Source organism: Gymnoscopelus microlampas (assembly GCF_963454915.1).
Source record: "Gymnoscopelus microlampas genome assembly, chromosome: 6".
Classification (NCBI taxonomy): domain Eukaryota; kingdom Metazoa; phylum Chordata; class Actinopteri; order Myctophiformes; family Myctophidae; genus Gymnoscopelus; species Gymnoscopelus microlampas.
The window spans coordinates 48,178,789-48,198,728 of NC_139943.1; the positions used below are offsets into that span (position 1 = coordinate 48,178,789).

Consider the following 19,940-nt stretch of genomic DNA (forward strand, 5'->3'; position numbering starts at 1 on the left):
GATATACATTTCAAATCTTTTACCATTGTTTTAATTATTGTAAGTCACACGCAACTAAATGGTAAGGTGGGTTCTTACTTGCAATACTTCACATTATCACAGACATGAAAAACCAGTCAAGTTAATTTCAAAACAAATAACTCTTGACAATAAGGGCGATATGATAGCTCAACCACTAAATATGCTGACCACATAATCACTAATAATACATCCAGGGTCTGACAATGAGACCTGCACAGTACACTGTAAAGCCCCGAGTGTTAATGTAACTCTGAAATAAAGTTGCATTTTCCCAATTAATCACTTGAACACCAGCATGCCAATTCTGGGGGGAACATTCGCCCAAAATGGTAGATCTACAAGCTTGTAGATCGGATCTTTTTGGCAAATATATTTGGTGCAGACGGGGAAAAAAGCGGTCCAAGTGCAGTTGTAACTCAGGTCTGTTTCACTAAGAATAGAGGGTTAATTTAAGTGGTTAACCTGTTTGTTTCCCTACAGGTGCTGATCAGACAGATCGAGTCCTCAGACAACGTGTACACCATTGGCAGTGCAATCAGCAACCTGCTCTCCCTCACACAGGATGGACCTCAGCTGTGCAGCATCATAGCCAAGGTGGGGCTCATTTACTGTACGTTAGCCTTGCAGTATTCTACATTGTTTTTCCAAGGATGGCTGTGGCAGAGGAGTGCTTGTTTTGTTAACTCTCCAGCAAGGTTGTAATAGTTTAGTTTTTTTTGTTCGTTTTGACATTCAGTTAGTTTTATTTGTTTTTATTTTTGAAAATGTAATAGGTTTAGTTAGTTTTTAAACTGGTACAGCATAAGATTTCATCATCCCCAAAAGCTTATAGACAAAATAAAACATTTTGTCTAAAATTTCAGTTAGTTTTAGTTAGTTTTGTAAACAAACAATACAGTTTCAGATAGTTATCGTTTTTTTTTTTTTTTTAATTCTCGTTTTTATTTATTTCAGTTAGCGAAAAGTTTTTTTCAATTTTAGTTTTCTTTATTTCATTAGTTTTAGTTAACTATAATAACCTTGCTCTCCAGGCAGGCGTGCTCATATGACAGCAAGGCCTTGAGGCTTGTGAGGAGCACATGAGCGAGCTACCAATAGTGAGTTCCCAGCTGATGGGCGGCGACAATCGCGGCGTCTGACTGAGTTGGCAAGCCATATGATTGAAGGAATCGTTTATATCGTGAAGCAAAACAATCGCAACCCTTCCCCCTGTCTCCGAAAATTACAGGCATCTCAGCGGAAGTCTTCCCCAGCTATCCTGGGAAAAACAACATTGCTGTATAATCCTGTGTTTATTCAACTCTGAGAGGGCCCATGCATCACTTTTGGTCAATTTAACCAATCTTTATGCTAGAGTATGTTAATGGGATAATTACTAGCACATCTGCGGTGGTTGGAGGTGGTCTCCTGACTCTTCCACCGAGGAATTTTGACAATGGTGTCAGCTAGGACACCTACTGGTTGACAAGTAGTACCGCTTGAAGCTCATATGTTCAATATCTCACCTGGCTTTGAATACCCGGTATAGGTCATAAACCTACAGATTGCAGCTTTAAATTAACCTGATTCTACTGTGCATGCCCACTGTGTTGGCCATGTTTCCGCAGTTTTGGCACAAACCCCTTTTCTTATACAGCAGTCTTTCTCAGTTTTAAGCGAACCACTCTCTTTTGTATCTGCACGTCTCCCTTGCTCACGGACGCCACCGTTTCGTGTAATGAGCACGATCCTTCATGAAGGGGATCCAAAACGTCTCGTTCATTTTCACCATAGACAAGGATAAAAAGGATGTCGATGCACTCTGAAAGTCCTGAATTGACGTCAACACTACGATTCTAAAGAGGTCTCTATCTGTCCTTATGTGTCTCCAAAAATGCTCTTCCACCCTGAGATAAGACAGGACATCCAGACAGTCTCAAACGGCCATTAGTTCACTGACCGCTTCCAGGATGCCCTGATAAGACTGTTCCTGATGGCATGCGCACACACTCTCGCACGCCACGCATGCACACCCACAAGCACGCACGCACGCACGCACGCACACACACAATCATGCACAAAGGCTAATCTTACACAAAGGTATACACTACACACAAGAGCCTGAGGTCCTCAGATGGGAACCTGCTGGTTGTTCCTGAGCTGACTATTTTCCTTGCCTGATTGAGGGTGTAAGGACGGGGGGGTAGTTTGTTTCCTTTGTTAATCTCTCCTTAAAATGTACCTTTATCTGGGGCGCCGCTGGCCTAGCGGTTAAGGTGCATATCACATATAGGCTCTAATGCAGCCTGACAGCAAGTCGCGGGTTCTATTCCCGAGCCTGGCGACCTGCTGCGTGTCACTCCCTGTTTGCTGTGTCTCTAGATTGTTTGATCCTCACTGCACATTTTATTTAAATGTTTTAGCACTTTTTAGCGGTGCCAACCGCTCTACACTTGACTTTGTCCGTATGTCCGTCCGTCTGTCCGTCCGTATCAGCACGGGATGAGCACGGCAAAGAAGCAACACATACAAACACACGCACACACACACACACACACACACACACACACACACACACACACACACACACACATGGAGCTTGCCTCTGCCATCTGTCCTCTTATTGGCCACACGTGCCACTGCTTATCAAAGAGGGGTGCAGGGACCCCCAGCGTATGTTATGTCCGTGGAAGCACGGGATCGGGATGAGCACATTATGTCCGTGGAAGCACGGGATGAGCACGGGATTTTAAACAGCTATAACTCCAGTGTGCAGCATGCCACCAAGGCCAAATTTGGTATGTGGACTTAGACCACCAATAGGGACCAGCATGAATTGCTGAAGTTATCAAAGAGGGGTCCAGGGACCCCCAGCGCCCGTATGAGCACGGGATGAGCACGGGATTTTAAACAGCTATAACTCCAGTTTGCAGCATGCCACCAAGTCCACATTTGGTATGTGGACTTAGACCACCAATAGGGACCAGCATGAATTGCTGAAGCCCCGCCCCCTCTGTCTTCCCATTGGCTGGCCTTCAAACAGCCATAACTCAAGTTTGCAGCATGCTACGGAGTTCAAATTTTGTACATGGCCTCAAACCACCAATAGGGATGAACTGTAATTACTTAAGCCCCGCCCCCTCTGTCTGCCCATTGGCTGGGCTTTAAACAGCCATTATTCCAGTTTGCAGCATGCTACTAACTAACAATTTGGTACGTGGACTCAGACCACCAATAGGGACGAACTGAAATGAGTTAAGCCCCGCCCCAAAGGCACCGCTTCCTTCACACAGGGTGTGATTTTTAACTTAGCTTAGAGAAGTGCTCAATAAATAAAGTGTATTAACATACAGGTGCACAAATGTCATACACATACAGGCTCATGATTCACGCACCTTAACATACTTACTGCATCCAAAAATACATTTGTATAAAAATCATACCGTGCATAGGATTATATACGCACGCACGCAAGCACACAAGCTTACACACACACACACACACACACACACACACACACACACACACACACACACACACACACACACACACACACACACACTCTTCCCTTGCTGCAGATCATCAAATCAATATTGTCAGCTCCCATTAGGGGTGAACATTGATCAGTGAGATGACCCATTCCGGTCCCTTCACAGAGACATTTTTCGTAGGACTACGAAAAGGACATCTACCTGCCAATGGGGGCCAATAATGAATACCCAACACTAAACATCTGTCACCTGGTCTCTGAATTCACTGTTCTGTCTCTTTCTTAATACCCTGTCTTCCTATTTGTCTCTGTCTTCCTCTATCATTCTGTCTTTACGTCTTTATCTCTTTTTATTTATGCTCATCGCTTCCACACGTCTTTCTCCATCTCTATCACTCCTTCTTATCCCTCCCTCCTATCTGTTTCTTCCTCTTTGCTTATCTGCCACCCATCTCTGTCTATGGGGTGTGTAACTTTCATCCTCTGTTACCATTGTCTGCTTATTCACTGTCATTAGCTAACTGCTTGTACGGACGGAGATGCAACATTTCCGCCAACCAATCTCACACGCTTCCATCCCTCCCTCCCTCTTTCCCTCCATCTCTACTCTACCTCTTCCCTCCATTCGTTCATCTCTGCCTTCATCTCTCCTCCCTTCCTCCTATTAAGCTGACCATTTATCAGAAGACTTAAGATTACAGTAGCCTACCTGCCACTATCTGGATTATATTGATGCAGTAAAACACAACCTGGTACTTCAGATATCTGGTTAGTTTGTATTACACGGCCATACCAGGCTATGCATAGCAAATAACAAATTCACAAAAAAAGGTCAATCCCATTCCTATTTAAGACAGTAATTCCACTCTATTTGGATATCACTTTTTAAAGTTACACAGCTTTTCAAATCAACCAGAAAAACAGAAAAGACACGACTGCAAAATCTAAAACAAATAATAATAATAATCAATGAATTGGCAGCAGATGTCTTCTTAGTGTGAGAATTGAACCATATAGTTGTCATAGTCCATACATCAAACTGCAACATCAGATGAAAAGTAAACACTTTCATGATGTAGAGTGAGTTCTCTTTGTGTTTTACAGCTGGGGTTGATGGATAAGGATCTAAATGTGTCCATGTTGGCACATCCCACTTGTCTCTGTCCCCACTCACCGCATTGGAAAATAAAGCGCAGTGGTAGCTGGGTAGAAAACCTGTAACTGCAATTTTGGTGGTTTACTTTTCATTCAATGCTCACATGGTCATTGTTGTGAGAGTAACTTTCAAGTTCATTCAAGTTGAATACCCCTTGAGCGGTGGCAGCACATTTAATTGCATCTCTGTATCATGTCATGAATGACAATATATTTATATTTTTAGCCGAGCAGAGCAAATGAAAGTGTTCAAATGTGTGATCTTCTAATTCCATTGTAGATGCTCAAAACACTTGGCCATCCAGTCACCTCTGATTAAAACCCCAAAACCCCAAAAGTCATTTTAGATTTGATCCATTTCTTGGACAGGCACTCAAGGGTGTGAGCTCAAGGGCTTCAACCCCGGGTTCAAACCCCATATCTTCCGTTATGCAATGTTAAAGTACCTCTAGAGACAAGAGTCTTATCTAGACTCTAGTCCAGGGGTCTTCAACAGGGGGTCCGTGACTCCTAGGGGGTCCTCAGAGTTACTACAGGGGGCTGCCAAATCTTTGTGTGATATGATAATTTTTTTACATTAACCACGTGAACCCAAGCATCCCTTTTCTGGGGAGAACTTTAGACAAAAATAACAGATCTACAAGCTCAGCTATTTTTGGCAAAAAGGTTTGGTATAGAGGGAAAAAAGAGCAGACCAAGTAAAAAATAAAAAGTTTAATCTGCAAACACAATTTTATACAATATAGAGGGGGTCCCTCCCTGCTTCATCTCTCTCTCAGCAAGGAGGTCCTTGGCCTGAAAAACGTTGAAGACCCCTGCTCTAGTCCATTCTGCCGCTGGGAAAATTAGCATGCTCTTCACCCTCTTTTCCTAAACAATTACAGGCGGTTTTCAACCTGACAATGAGAGATTTTGTTGGGTGAATATGTAATGCAGTAGTAAATAGTCCAATGACATGCGGGAGGCAATATATCACATACCCCCCATTTAAAATACCTGGGAGGAGGTGGAGGCCGTTCAGAAACATTCATAAATACAATACACATGGACATTTAGAAGATCATTTCTATTACTCTGATTAGATCATCTAAGGACACAGGCTGTCGAGCTCTCTCTGTTTCAATTTCTCTCTCTCTCTCTCTCTCTCCCTGTCTGTCTGTCTGCCTCTCTCCCTTCCTGAATGTGTATTTATTTGCTGCCTGCTATTTGTGCTGTAATATACTCTCTGCTGTATGTCTTACCCTGCCTCCCTTTACACTCCTCTTGACTGATGGTTATTGTGTCTCTCTCCCCCCCCCCCCCCCCCCCCCCCACCATGAAGGTGGTTTCATTGTCAGGAACTTTCAACGGTCTTCCAATTTTGTCTGAAATTAGTTTTATTCACAAACTAACGAATAGGAAAATCGGTAGACAAGGATGGAATGGAAATCGGTCGCCTATATCCATTACAGCTCATTTCCTGTAGTCATAATAGATTTCCTCTCAAAAATTGTTTGTTTTCGCCTCCACAAACTTGCTCCTGCTTTCAGCATTTCACAACCTGTTGCGCTTGTTCCTTTGTTCCTCTGTTTTACACTCATGACCGCAGCAGAAAACCACAGTTCTGTCATTTCCATCAAATTCACCCTCCTTACACAATCAAGCCCGGCAAGCTTAGCCATTTATCACGTCAACACATTTTGGTGCAGTCCCTCTTGCAGTTTATTGTTGTGTAAAATCTTTACTTGCAATAAACCTGTTTCTCTGTTTATCGCTGGCTGTATGAGATGATGTGGAGTCTTTCCATTAAGAAAGGCACTTGTTAATTTGACGCCAGTGAGCGTTTGATTTTGTATTGCAGTCGCAGGCAAAGTGAGTGGCTTTGTAGTTACAGATCACCTACGTTTATCATTTTGGAACCCACAGTGAATGTGTCTGTTGAAGACATCTCTGAAATGCCACCAGTGCCAGAATGTTTGGACGATCACTGGAAAGCAGTGTTTTTATATTGTGTTTGTCTGTTCAATTATGGAAAAGTTCACATAAACATAACTTTTCTAAATATAATTTACTGACCCCATGATGGCTTGAATACAAGGAGAATTTTTTTTGTATATACAACATTCCTTTACGGTGAATGAAGAATCCCCCCCTAAAATTGAAAACACTTGATGAATTGAAGTAAAATGAGAAGGCCAACATTAACAACAGTAAAACAATATAAAAAATCTGTTTATGAACTCCCAAACAATCCTCACAATGTAGTCCAAAGTTATACAAACAAAAATTCTCCTTGTATTCAAGCCATTACGGAGTGAGTAAATGATTGAGAAAAAGGCATTTTTTGGTCAAACTACTCCTTTAAATTTGCATTTTGAGCCTTGGTACCTGATCTGTCCCAAGGAGATACTGTACATCCAACTCTCTATAAATTGCACAATTACAGTATTTTTCTTCTCCTGTTTGTCAGATGTTTTACAAGATAATACTCCAAACTGACTGTTCATTCTGTCAGACAGGAGATTCTCCAGTCTGAGACTTGTCAGAGTCTCTGTCAGACATCATCATTTTCCATTGGCGCTAAACCAACATTTGCGTCACAGAAAGACAACAAGGCCACAAGCCTCCATAGCTTATCATGTGTGATGCACTTTGGAGTTTAAAATGATCTATCAAAATCTCTCTCAGAGAGGACAGAGACCCGCACCTTTGGTGCTTTTTCTCAGGGATGGCAGGCCTGTTATGTAGGAGAAAACAGGAGAGGGAATGGCCAGATATGAGGGCAGTACGATTAGCCACTTCAAGCCTGTGGCAGCGCAGCCTTAGTGGCGTATGAGACATTCCAGCTCCGCTATAATGGCCATATTATAGGATAATGGTGGTAGTTACAGAGCCTCTTCTTTATTCGTGTAATTCTACCTATCCGCAGTGAATGGAATTCAATCCCCCCTGCATGTGTTTTTGTCAGAGAATGGCTCTACTTTTAGATTATGTTATTTTTGTTTATTTATAAAATGTTAATCTGCATCCCAAGGAAAACATGTGGCCTTTATGGATGGAAAATGTATTTATTTTTCTGTTCACTATTTTACTTTCCCAGTAAAATATGTTTGGCCTGGTTTTACCATAAAGCTTGAATTAACGGAATCATTTACTGTATAACCAATTAGACTAAAAGGCAACCAAAATACATTTTGACCATCATATTGAGTTCTGCTAGGTTGCACACTGGCTTTGACTTAGGCATGATTGAACGGTCTAGTGAGGAGTAATTTATTGAATATATTCACACCTTTTTTGGCATAAGATCATTGCTTCTACTCGTCAGTTTGTCGATGTGAATGTCGTGTAACTCTGTAAATGTTGTTGCTATAAAAGAGCATCAGAAATTAGACGTTTGTTTGGCACCTAAACTAGCTTAGCGCCGCATTTTGAGCTTGTATATCTGATATTTTGACTACGACTACTTCTTAAACTTTTGTTCTATTTATTTATGGAAATTATTAGATTTTCTCATTTTATTTATGAAATACTAAAAGTTGCAATTGCTTTTAATTGATGAAAGGTTGTGATTACTCTGTTTAGACTTTTTTAAATCTTTTGATCTTATCCATACACTCTCACTCAGGATTATAATCTTTGTATTTATTTACAGGAAGGCGCGGTGGTGGCCCTGTTTAAAATCTGCAGACAGGACTGTTTCAGTGAGCTCTACGCTCATGCCCTGAGGACTGTGGCCTCCATCTGCTGTGTGGAAGAAGGCATCAGCCAGCTGGACAAGGTGCAATCACGTACACTCACATACACATACATGCACAAACATAGGCCTACCTGCAAGTGATGAGTGCACGCACGCACAGTACCAGTGGTGTAAAGTAACATTTACCCAAGTACTGTACTTAAGTACAATTTTGAGGTACTTTTACTTTACTGGAGTATTATTTGAAAACTTGAGTTACTAGTTACTTTTTAGATTTTGATTATTATTATTACAAAACATACATTAACCACTTCAGCCCTATATACATTTTGGCCATTTGAAAATAGCCATTTGAAAAAAGCTCACACGACGCATTTTGAGCTTGATGATCTGCTATTTTCTAAATAATTGTATACATTTGAAAACTTGTGAATTGGGACATTCTGCATAAGGAGTACTTTCTACTTTTGGTACAAGTAAATGTTGAATTCTGGACATTTACTTGTAACAGAGTATTTCTACATTGCCGTATTGATACTTTTACTTAAGTAAGGGGACTTTTTCCACCACTGCACAGTACCCATCTATATCCATCACACTTCTCTCTCCCGAAAGAAGATAATGTGTGCCGTAACTTTATCCACTTAGTTCTTGGGCAAGGCAAGGCAATGCAATTTTATTTGTATAGCACATTTCAACAACAAGGCAATTCAATGTGCTTTACACAAAACATCAAGCGAAGGAAACAATAATACAATTATAAAATGACAGTAGGGTGCATAAAACAAAGATACAGTTACAGTGCAGAGGAGAAAAGATAAAAAAAATAAAATAACTAAATCAAACAGCAAAGCAGCAAACAGAAAGGTCTTTAGCTAAGAAATAAGAGTGGCAGCAGACCTGCAGTTTCCAGATATGTGGTGCATAAAAACTAAACGCTGCTTGCCATGTTTATGTGTGTGGTTGTAGGAACAGAAAGCAGGCCTTTCCCAGATGACCTGAGAGGTCTGGATGGTTCATGCTATCGTACAAGATCAGAAATGTATTTCGGCCCCAAACCATTTAAAGCTTTATAGACCAACAGTAGTGTTTTGAAATAAATTCTTTGACACTCAGGGAGCCAGTGTAAGGATTTAAGAACTGGAGTGATATGCTCAACTTTCTTGGTATTAGTAAGGAGTCGAGCAGCAGCGTTCCGAATCAAGTCGTCTGATGGATTTTTTAGGGAGACCTGTAAAGACACTGTTACAGTAGTCAAGTCTACTGAAGATGAATGCATGGACACGTTTTTCTCGATCCTGCTGAGACATACTTTAACCCGTGCTATATCTTTGAGGTGATAGTAGGCTGACTTTGTGATTGTGTTAATGTGGCTGTTTAAATTTAGGTCTGAGTTGGGCGCTGACTTTGAATCTGTCGTTCTTGGCTCCAAAACCGATTACTTCAGTTTTGTCTTTGTTTAATTGAAGAACATTTTGGCACATCCAATTGTTGTTGGGCAAAGTCTAAAATCTTTTTTTAGTTTTAGTCCTGTATAGCTGAAACGTCTTAAAGAATAGTGATTCTTTGTTATTGTCCTCCTCTTGTCCTAAGCCTAACAAGAAACCAAGTACTGTATTTCTTAACCATAAAATGACTCTTTTCTCTCATGGTGACTGGCGCATGTCACTTTTGGTCCTCATAAAGATAATAAAAGAACACACTCACAAACACGCGTACAGTCGCGCACACACGCATGCATGCATGCACACACATGCACGCTATTGGTGTAACTACTACTCTCTATCAAAAGCTATACTATCATGATACTCAGTGGTGATTGTACAGCATGAAGTTCTGCAGTCATTTCACAAAATAAAGGCAATGAACACAACAAGTCATCAATGATCATGGCTCTTGTTTTTTTAGTGTATTTTAAGATGTTTGCTTCTGGTGTCACTGGCCCCTGGCCTAAAATTGAATCATACAGTCCTCCATAGAGTGAACTTCAACTCCTTCAGTTCAAATTATTTGGCCCATGTTCGAACTGTGCCGGATACAGGGAGATGTTTAGGCTCACAGGGAGCCTATTAGAATGCTGACTTGCCCATATTAATCCAATTCCTCTCGCAAAGTGTTATGGCTGGAATGTCAGTTTATTTTCACAGGTGAACATGCTACGAGCAGCAGGAGATTCAGTCCCACGGCAGAACTAGTCCTGTGATCACAGAGTGAGCGATCAGTAGACAGACCGAGGAGCTTAGCAGACAAAGAAACACTTGTTTCACTTGTGGGACTTGTTTCGAGGGAGCACATAAGTTCTCCCAGGGTGGGAAATGAATACCAGCAGACATGCTGAATGCTGGGAATATTCAAAAGCACACTGTTCATTACTGTAAGTGTGACCATTGTTATGACATTCGATTTAGAAAATTGTTTTTTGGTTGATAAAGTAGTGAAAGTGTTTTTTCAACCATTGATGGTTGGTGACATATTGGCACTTTAACTGTAGCTTCAGACAAGAGTGATGCTATCTCCTTTCCCCTATATAGGCCTACACATTAAGATGACTGACAGTTAGAACATTTAACTTGCACTTGCATCTTCAGGCCACAGGTTTTCAAAGTGTGCCATTCCATTTAGCAAATGGGGGGCCACAGCCGGAGGCTGGGGGTTCTTGACATGGAAAAGTTTGGGAACCCCTCATCTAGGCAATAGATCTAGGCAATGCTGTCATGTGCTACATAAGAACATGACAGCCACGTCTCCCTGAAACAACTGCAGCTTGTGAGCAGACTGAGCACAAACAAAGTTGGTGCTAAGTGAGTTTGCCTAAGTGAGTTTGCCCCTTGAGGTGTGTTATCATGCACGTGCACATGCACAGGGGCGGCAGTGGCACAGGGGTAGAGTGGCCGGTAGATCGGCCGGATGACAACTGCAAGGTTCCCAGTTCGATCCCGGGCTCCCCCAGAGTTAGTGTTGATGTGTCTTCGAGCAAGACACTGAACCCCTAATTGCTCCCGATGAGCAGGTTGGTGCCTTGCATGGTTTCCTCCGCCATCGGTGTATGAGTGTGTGTGTGTGTGTGTGTGTGTGTGGGTGATTGGGTGAATGTAATGCACAATCTATGTAAAGCGCTTTGGATAAAAGCGCTACATAAATGCACCATTTACAAGCGTGTCTGAAAGAACAATGTTCAGATTGACAGAACAAGTGCATGTTTAAAAACAATGGAGGATAAAACGCACACTCGCACATTCTCTCTATCGAGGATTCCGTTTTTATAGTGTCAAACGCGTTTTTCCAGTAACGCAAACATTACTTCATCATGCAAATAATGATGCCACAACGGTGTGTTGTGTTCGTGCGAAGAGCAACTGGGACGGCACGTCAATCGTCCATGTGTAAAGGCACCGATGCAGGAACGAGAAGCGGCCGCCCCCAAGATTACCAATGGCATCCCAAGAGGGACCGCCGGAGAAGTCTAAAACTCACTCGGGCTTGAGAAAGACACCTGTCACTACTGAAGGATGACGCACAGAAACGGGACGGGATGCCCCTGCCTTGCTCATTGGTGGATATAGGTGTCGTTTGAGTCTCTGTTGGTCCATTAATATAAGTAATCACAACATGGTGAAAAGTAAGGAGGTGTTGACCCTGCATCTGTTGTTGAGCAAATATAATCACTTTGCACACAGTAAAATCCTATGTTCATTTATCCATTTGTAACTGAGAGTGTATTATAATATGTTACCAAATATACCCGTTAATGATCAATTAACACTAAGGATTGTACTGTGTAGACTCAGAGCATTAGGCTGAGAGTCGTGTATGAGTAATTTTCAAGATGTACTTTAGGGTTTCAGTGTTTTTGTGGACGCATCACTGCTGTGGGGATTGGATTTGTAATCTGTAAATGATCAGATCATCCCTCCAAGCGACTGTACAAGGCTATGATACTTTTCAGGCTTTATTGTTCTTATGGTTCCAGATACTGCTGTACTAGAGTGTCTTTACTCTCATTCTAGCATTGTTGATCTTTGCCAGCTTGTCGGTTTCAAAGGAATTAAGGCAAAAAATGTATGATATGGGAACTGTAGCTCTGTGTGTGTATGCATATGTACTGTACAAACATGTTTTGGTGCAAATACTCACCAAAATTGTAACAGACAAGGACAACAACAAAGACTCACTATTCTTTGCCACTAATCACTTTAAAATGTCACGACCATGATGCACATGACACCCACAGGACACAGCTACACAATATGTCTAAACTTTCTCTCAGTATGTATTTTTATTTAAGAAAAACAACACACGTTCAGACCTTACCAAAGAACAAAGTGAATGAAATAATCTTTTGGGAGGGTAATGATAGATGTAGGGAGTGTGTGTGTGTGTGTGTGTGTGTGTGTGTGTGTGTGTGTGTGTGTGTGTGTGTGTGTGTGTGTGTGTGTGTGTGTGTGTGTGTGTGTGTGTGTGTGTGTGTGTGTGTGTGTGTGTGTGTGTGTGTGTGTGTGTGTGTGAGAGAGGAAGGATTGTTCCACGTCAGCGGCATTGTTGCTGACGTCTGTCGGGACAAATATAGGGAAGCAAACCTATGCAACGTGCTGGTGTGCTGATGCTTGTCAGACTGAGTGACTGACAGGTTGGTTGATTGACTGTCTGTTGGACTGAGTGACAGACAGACAGACAGGTGTGGTTCACATTTGACAGGTTTTTGTGGGACACACTCTTATAGGTCTGATGTTAAAATGATTTAGCAGTTGAGAAGATGTAATTATGCTCCTAGGTAATGTGTTGTCTTAAGTCAGCTCCACAAATTTATAGCCCTCCTCTGCCATTGTATAACGTAAAAATAACTGAAGGAAACTAAACAAAAATCATCCTTATTAGAATTGATAAAAGAAAGGACTTACGATAAGAAGATACCATTTTCTGAATCAAAAGTCCTCCAGGCTTCTATATAACACATGAGTGTAGATTTCATAAGCCTAATAATAACTTCACTGCCACCGTTCAGTGAAACATAGTGTCAGCGTTCCGCTAATTTGATATACTTATGATGTAGAGGGTGCAGAATGTGATTCTATAACAACTCAGCAGCTATGAAGGATTGTGCGACACTGCCACCATGTGGATTGAGCTACCATTGAGTGTCTTACTTCTTTTCAATCCATCTACTTGTGAATAACACAGACACACGCACACGACACACACGCAGGCAGACAGACAGACAGACAGACAGACAGACAGACAGAGACCATAGTCATGTCTGTGACACCCAATCAGAGCTGAGATTTAGGTGAAACCTCTAGACTGACTCACTTCTAATTATAAATGTGCTCTCCCAGCACTTTTCAGCTCCTATAACACCTTTTATTATATTAGCCCTCCGTTCTCACTCAGATATATAAGCAGGCTTTTATTTAATTCTAAATACACCAGCTCTGGTTAGAAGCCATGTGAAGCACCAGGCCATGGACCTTGATGAGTGATAGGATGTACACATTTAATCAGGGCCCACATAGTATTCTGATGAAAATTATCACATGGGGGTTTTGGTTATGTACTTCCTTGACAAATCAGATTTCGTTCACTGATAAAATCAAGAAATACATTTCAGACGGAACAAAAACAAACAAAACCTTTTTTTTTAACTTTACTCTTGTTTTATATTCTTGTATACTGTATGTTGAATGTTTGTGTCTGTCTGTTTGCTGCTGTGACACAATTACTAAAGTGTTATGCTTTAACCTAAATATATATAAAACTCTGTTATGTTCACGTATGCAGTTTAACACATAAGCAGATTAACTACGATACGTAGGAAAAATGCATCATCAGGATGCAACGCAACACCTTTCCAACAGTACAACACGTTCTCTTCCATTAAGTGTGATTCAGGCATGATGCACACACTTTGGGATGGGTGCCAGTGAAATGCACTGATTAAAGAAAAGACACCTCTCAGCAGTGCAGTCCCACTCCCCGGCCCGGTTGGGGGCTATTAAATGGGGAGTGTTGCCGTTTAATTACTGTGGCTTTATGGGCAGACTGCACTAAAGTGTCACCTGGCTTGACCCCAGGACACTTTACTATCTGTCTGCTAGGCTAAGAATAGCTCGGCGTCTCATTGTGGTGATGCTGCAGTTGTACTGCCAGGCAGAATGGGCACCGTGCCCACTCAAGCTACAGTATATGAACTGCATTCAAGCTAGATGGTAGCTAGTTGGTTTCTACACTACATGGTTAAAATAAATGTGAATTTTACAGTGTTTAATTTGTTGATTTTGGTTCTAATATGTTATAGATTATGTTTAAAAAAATACTGAAACTCTCCATGTCGCACTCGTGTTCCAATGGATCCAACATACAGTTATTATGTAGTTATTATTTAGTCATAGGTTTTAAACGTTATTAACCACTTCAGCGATACTTAATAAAAGCTAAAAAGTGCTGTGTGTGTGTGTGTATAAAACACACACACACACACACACACACACACACACACACACACACACACACACACACACACATACACAGTGCTTCATTTGTAAATTATCATTAGTGACGGAATCATGAATCCGACTAAAAGTCATAGAAGTTCATGCAGTGACAAATATCCTCCCAGTCCCCACCCGGATGCACCGCTGTGGACTAAAATCTCTAGACTGTATACATGATCTTCTCAAAATTGTTTGTGTTTGTTCGCGCCGGTAGCCTACATTCCCAAAATAGGGAAGGCAGTTTTAAACATTATTAAAAGTGACAAACAAACATTACCAAAAGTGATATGACCCTCATGCCGTGTTCCTGGTGTTGCAGGTGGATGGAATCCTTTGCCTGGCGGACATCTTGACGGATGAGAAGAGTGCAGAGGCGGCGAGGGCCGAGGCAGCAGCGGTGGTGGCCCAGATCACCTCCCCTCACCACACCTCCACCCAACACCTGGCCAGCTTCCTGGAGAGCATGCACGACATCGTCACCGCCCTCATCAGTGAGTGAACATTACGGTGAAGCATTATAGGCTCTATGCACAGCAGCCATATTGGAAAGAAAATGGGCTTCCTTACTTCCTTCACAGGTTTTACCAATGGTACTAATGAAGGCTCTGTTCCATTTAGTGTAGCACAGAGGTTCTCAAAACTTAATTTCAAGGACCTCCCAAAACTCTTGAGCGTGTACAAATGGAACCAAATTCCATTTGTACACGCTCAGAGTTACACACCCGTAAGGGGCCATTTTGAACCCCCTCAAGGAACCCTGAGAGTAGTTCCAGGGGTCAACCCTAACCCTAACCGCACGCGGAAGCCACATAGTCGGAATAATGGGCCGCCAACATGCACAATATCAGCACCCTGACTCTGTTTGACCAGAATGGAACAGAGCCTTAATTAGTATCATTGGTAACTCCTATTAAGGACGTAAGGAAGAGGCCCAATTTCTTTCCAATATGGCTGCTGTGCATAGAGCCTATTGAAGCACGACAGTGTCATGCGCCGAGAATAGACCTACACAGCACAACACGTCACACCGTCGCACGACAGAGCATAAATTAGGCTTTATACTTCGTCGTACTGCAATGGTGTTGCTCATGTCAAAAGCAGCTGCAAAGTCATATGAATATAAACTGCTAAGTGCGTAACAGAACAGAACGATGTAGAGAAGAATCAAGAAAGTGCAGCACCTCACAACACATGGCGGGCCCCATCCATTGATTCAATGGACAGGTGGCGCCATCTTGTGAGGTTTCACTGCTATTACTTACAATGGTCTGATGTCACGTTCTCTTTCTGGATAGGAGAAAATACAAAATACAATCTTTATGCTAGTGTTGAACTACCTGGCTTTGTGAAGGATACGTCTTTAGAATTATTTCACAATTCATGTGTAATGCATGTGTGCTGTAAACAATGAAGCCCAAGGTTTCTCTTAACAGTAGTAATTGCTTGTTATAGAGGTTTTTTTTAAACTCTGTGAAGACAAAGTTTAGCTCAATACAATGATTGTCAAAGCATTATGATACTTTTATTATGAGTAGTGCAGTAGCTAGTATTAAAAGTTGCATACTTATCTGTAAGTGACAAAGACATGGAGTTCTGTTAAACTCATCTACACATTTTGTATTCTTTTTTTAAATTATTATCCCTGTCCTCTCACATATCATTGACAAAGGATGTCAATGCAATCAAACTAACAAAATAAAAAGCATAGCTGCAAGCTGCAATACTGGGGCCCAAGCAGAGAGCACATGCCATAGCAAAAGCAGGTGGTCATTTAGCTTCATATTTGGTGGTCATTATTGTTGCCCTTCTACCACTGTAAAGTTTTGGAAAAAATATGACAATAAGGGTGCGTATATGGCCTCCGCACTTCATGCTTATACCCCCCTAAACTAAGCTAACTAACCAAACTAATCACATATAGTAGGCTAGTCTACCAAAGTATTTCTTTAAAAAAATGGATTTACTGATTTTGGGGTCTGTGTTTATTTCCTCATCTCCAGAGTTGTGTGAGACCGCCTCCTGTGGTGAAGTGTTCCTGCTAGCATCTGCAGCGTTGGCTAACATCACCTTTTTTGACAGCATGGCCTGTGAGATCCTCTTGCAGCTCAATGCCATACACATCTTACTCCAGGCCTGCAGGGACCGCCAGAGAGTTGACACGCCCTACTCTAAAGACCAGGTAGAGGAACCATAGACCATACAGAGAAGAATGCTTACTATGCTGCATTAGCCTCACGTGGCCAGACAATATGTGAGCGGGTCCAGTGCTTTAGGCATCAAGTAGGCATTTTTCATTTTTCATTTTATTACAGATTGTTGAAGTACAGAATATAAGCTTTCATATGATGTATCATTCATTGAAATTGGAACACATTTGAAGAAGATGTGACCATTTTAATCTTGTTATCTATAATAGTCCAAACTGAGATAATCCCTCCTAAAGAATTTCCACTTCTAGCACCTCTCAGCTCCAGGTAATGGGCGTGAACAATGGGTAATTTATTCAACCTAGCCACTCCTCTAATCACTCCCCCATTGACACCTTTCAGTCAGCTGTCCACCATATAGAAATTTGATGCAACACAATTACATTTTTTTAAAGGTATTTTTACTTTACTGGAGTATTTCCAATACTTTAACTTCTACTCCACTACAGATCAGAGGAAAATATTGTACTTTTACTCCACTACAATCATTTTAAACTTGAGTTACTAGTTACTTTGCAGATATAAATTATTACATTATAAAACATACATTAACCACTTTAGCCCTATTTTATACATAGTCTATTTGAAAATAGCTGATCTACAAGCTCACAATGCGCATTGCGGCGCGTTGTGAGCTTGTAGATCAGCTATTTTCAAACATTTTAGTACTTATACTTTAGGTACTTTAAGTACATTTTGATACCAAGACTTTAGTACTTTTACTTTGATTGAACTCAAGTAACATTTTGAGCACTTTTACTTGTAACAGAGTATTTTTATATTGTGGTATTGCTACCACCGAGTGCTTCTTCCACCACTAAATTTGACCCACTGGTAGTCAGCTCCGACTACAGTCGAGGGTTACCTATTAATAATGAAGACACGACCAGCTAGGTCCTGGATTAACTCCAACCTGGTGTTTGCACTCTCCATTTACAACCCGTACATCTACATAAACGTTCAGATTTCAAATATAAAGTGCTTATCTCATGGCCACGGATGTTACCATTAACTTCGGGTGGGTCTAAGTACCCGTATCTTCCATATTGTTCAATAAAAAGCATTTTAATCCGATCGGCGGCCATTTTCTCATAGAGTTATAACGTATCAGGAGTGCAATACACCCCCCAACCAATACGGCCGTGTAGTTGAAAAACAACGGAGACAATGGCCATCAATCGGATCAAAATGCTTTTTATTGAACAATACGGAAGATACGGGTACTTATGAGGGCCCGTACATAATTATAACACCCGTGGCCATGAGATAAGCACTTTATATTTTAAATCTGAACGTTTATGTTGATGTACGAGTTGTAAATGGAGAAATGCAAACACCAACTGTACGTTCAGCCATGACGCTTGACTGCGAGCTAACAATGCTAAGCTCCTAGCCTAGATCGTTATTCCACCGTTGTTTTGTCTACATCTTCAGTGAAATACTTCAATACGAACGTCGAGCGGCCTGTTGTTTAGCTGGGGCTGCCCTCAGAGCTGCTGTGTTCACCACAATGTTATTATTGATGATAGAACTACATTCTGTCCCGAAAAAGACTAACGCAATACTGGCCGTTTCGGCGCTTCCCACCGTGGTGAAGTTAGTTTCAGCCTCAGGTTGAATATTCACCCAGTGGCGATTACTCCAGTAAAGTAAAAAATACCTCAAAATTGTACTTAAGTACAATACTTGAGTAAATGTACTTAAGTTACGTTACACCACCACAGAGAGGAGTGATACTGATGGGCGGGGATTAGGCTTGTAACCGGAGAACAATGGGCCAACAACCAACCAAAACCACTCACATGCTAATGTGTCCCTGCAAGTTAAAACCACTCTCCGCCCCCAAAAGACCGACAGAAACACACAGAAACACTCCTGTTTTTGTAATGTAATTTAAACCACTTAATGATTCTAAAACGCGTATCTTTTGGACTATAAACCTTCTTCAACATTCGAACTGTGTTAATATGAAAAAAACCGAAAATCACAAAAAAAAAAAAAAAAGTTTAAAAGCTTTTTTCTAGTCTTTGTCAATGGGCGACATGATGCCCTAAACACCAGACCTGGTCACATATCACACGACACACTATCTGCCGAGGGCTAAAGTGCATGCAATTTTGCAAAGGCAGATTCGTCTGGAACCAGGCTAATGCTGCATCCATACAGCCAATGGACCAAAAGTCAACACAGGGATCTGCAAGGGTTCAGGGTTCATTCAGGTCCCCAAGAACCCCTTGTACTGCTATTTTTTTTTATCCTACTAGAAAGATAATCACATTCAACTGTCACCTGTCATTCTAACTTCTAATCAGAGACCTGGGACACCGAGTGAATGTTTCCATCATCGTGATAGTAACTGGTAACTAACGTTTTCAGATAATTAAAAGTAAACGTAGAATGTGTGCCTCTGAGATGTAGTGGAGTAGAAGTAAACTTATTGAAAATTGGAAATACTGCAGGAAAGTAAAAATACCTACAAACTGTACTTGAGTAATGAACTTAATTACTTTACACCACTGTAACCTGCAACAGCGCGTTGGCCCTCGATAAATGTAAGGGCTCGATCTTCAGCAAGGCACTAAGCAGGGTTATGCTGAACTGTATGCATATGCTCAGAAAACCGGGATAAAATATTTTTTACCTTGGATAAATGATTTTACCTGGATAAACCTGGATAAATGATTTTACCTGAATAAACCTGAATACATGATTTTACCTGGATAAACCTGGATACATTATTTCACATAAGGTAAATGTATGAAGTATGTAGGCCACAGTATGTGACATCTTTTTTGCATGTACCATATATACCTTCTTTTGTCATTTGAATATCAGGTGGTGACCATTCTGGCAAACCTCTCAGTCTTGGAGCAGTCAGCCCCAGAAGTCCTTCAAGAAAAAGGTATTGATTTCTGACATGT

At 41.3% G+C, this 19,940-nt stretch overlaps 1 protein-coding gene across 5 annotated transcripts in view; it reads left to right on the forward strand.

The window, feature by feature from the left end:
- insc (INSC spindle orientation adaptor protein) overlaps positions 1-19,940 on the forward strand; it is an 83,946-nt gene that overhangs the window by 55,732 nt on the left and 8,274 nt on the right. For all 5 annotated transcript variants that reach the window (XM_084061041.1, XM_084061040.1, XM_084061042.1 and 2 more), the window contains 5 exons: positions 502-615; positions 8,280-8,405; positions 15,132-15,303; positions 16,813-16,991; positions 19,855-19,921. In XM_084061041.1, the coding sequence (XP_083917167.1) occupies positions 502-615; positions 8,280-8,405; positions 15,132-15,303; positions 16,813-16,991; positions 19,855-19,921 (658 nt within the window). The remainder of the gene's footprint in view (positions 1-501; positions 616-8,279; positions 8,406-15,131; positions 15,304-16,812; positions 16,992-19,854; positions 19,922-19,940) is intronic.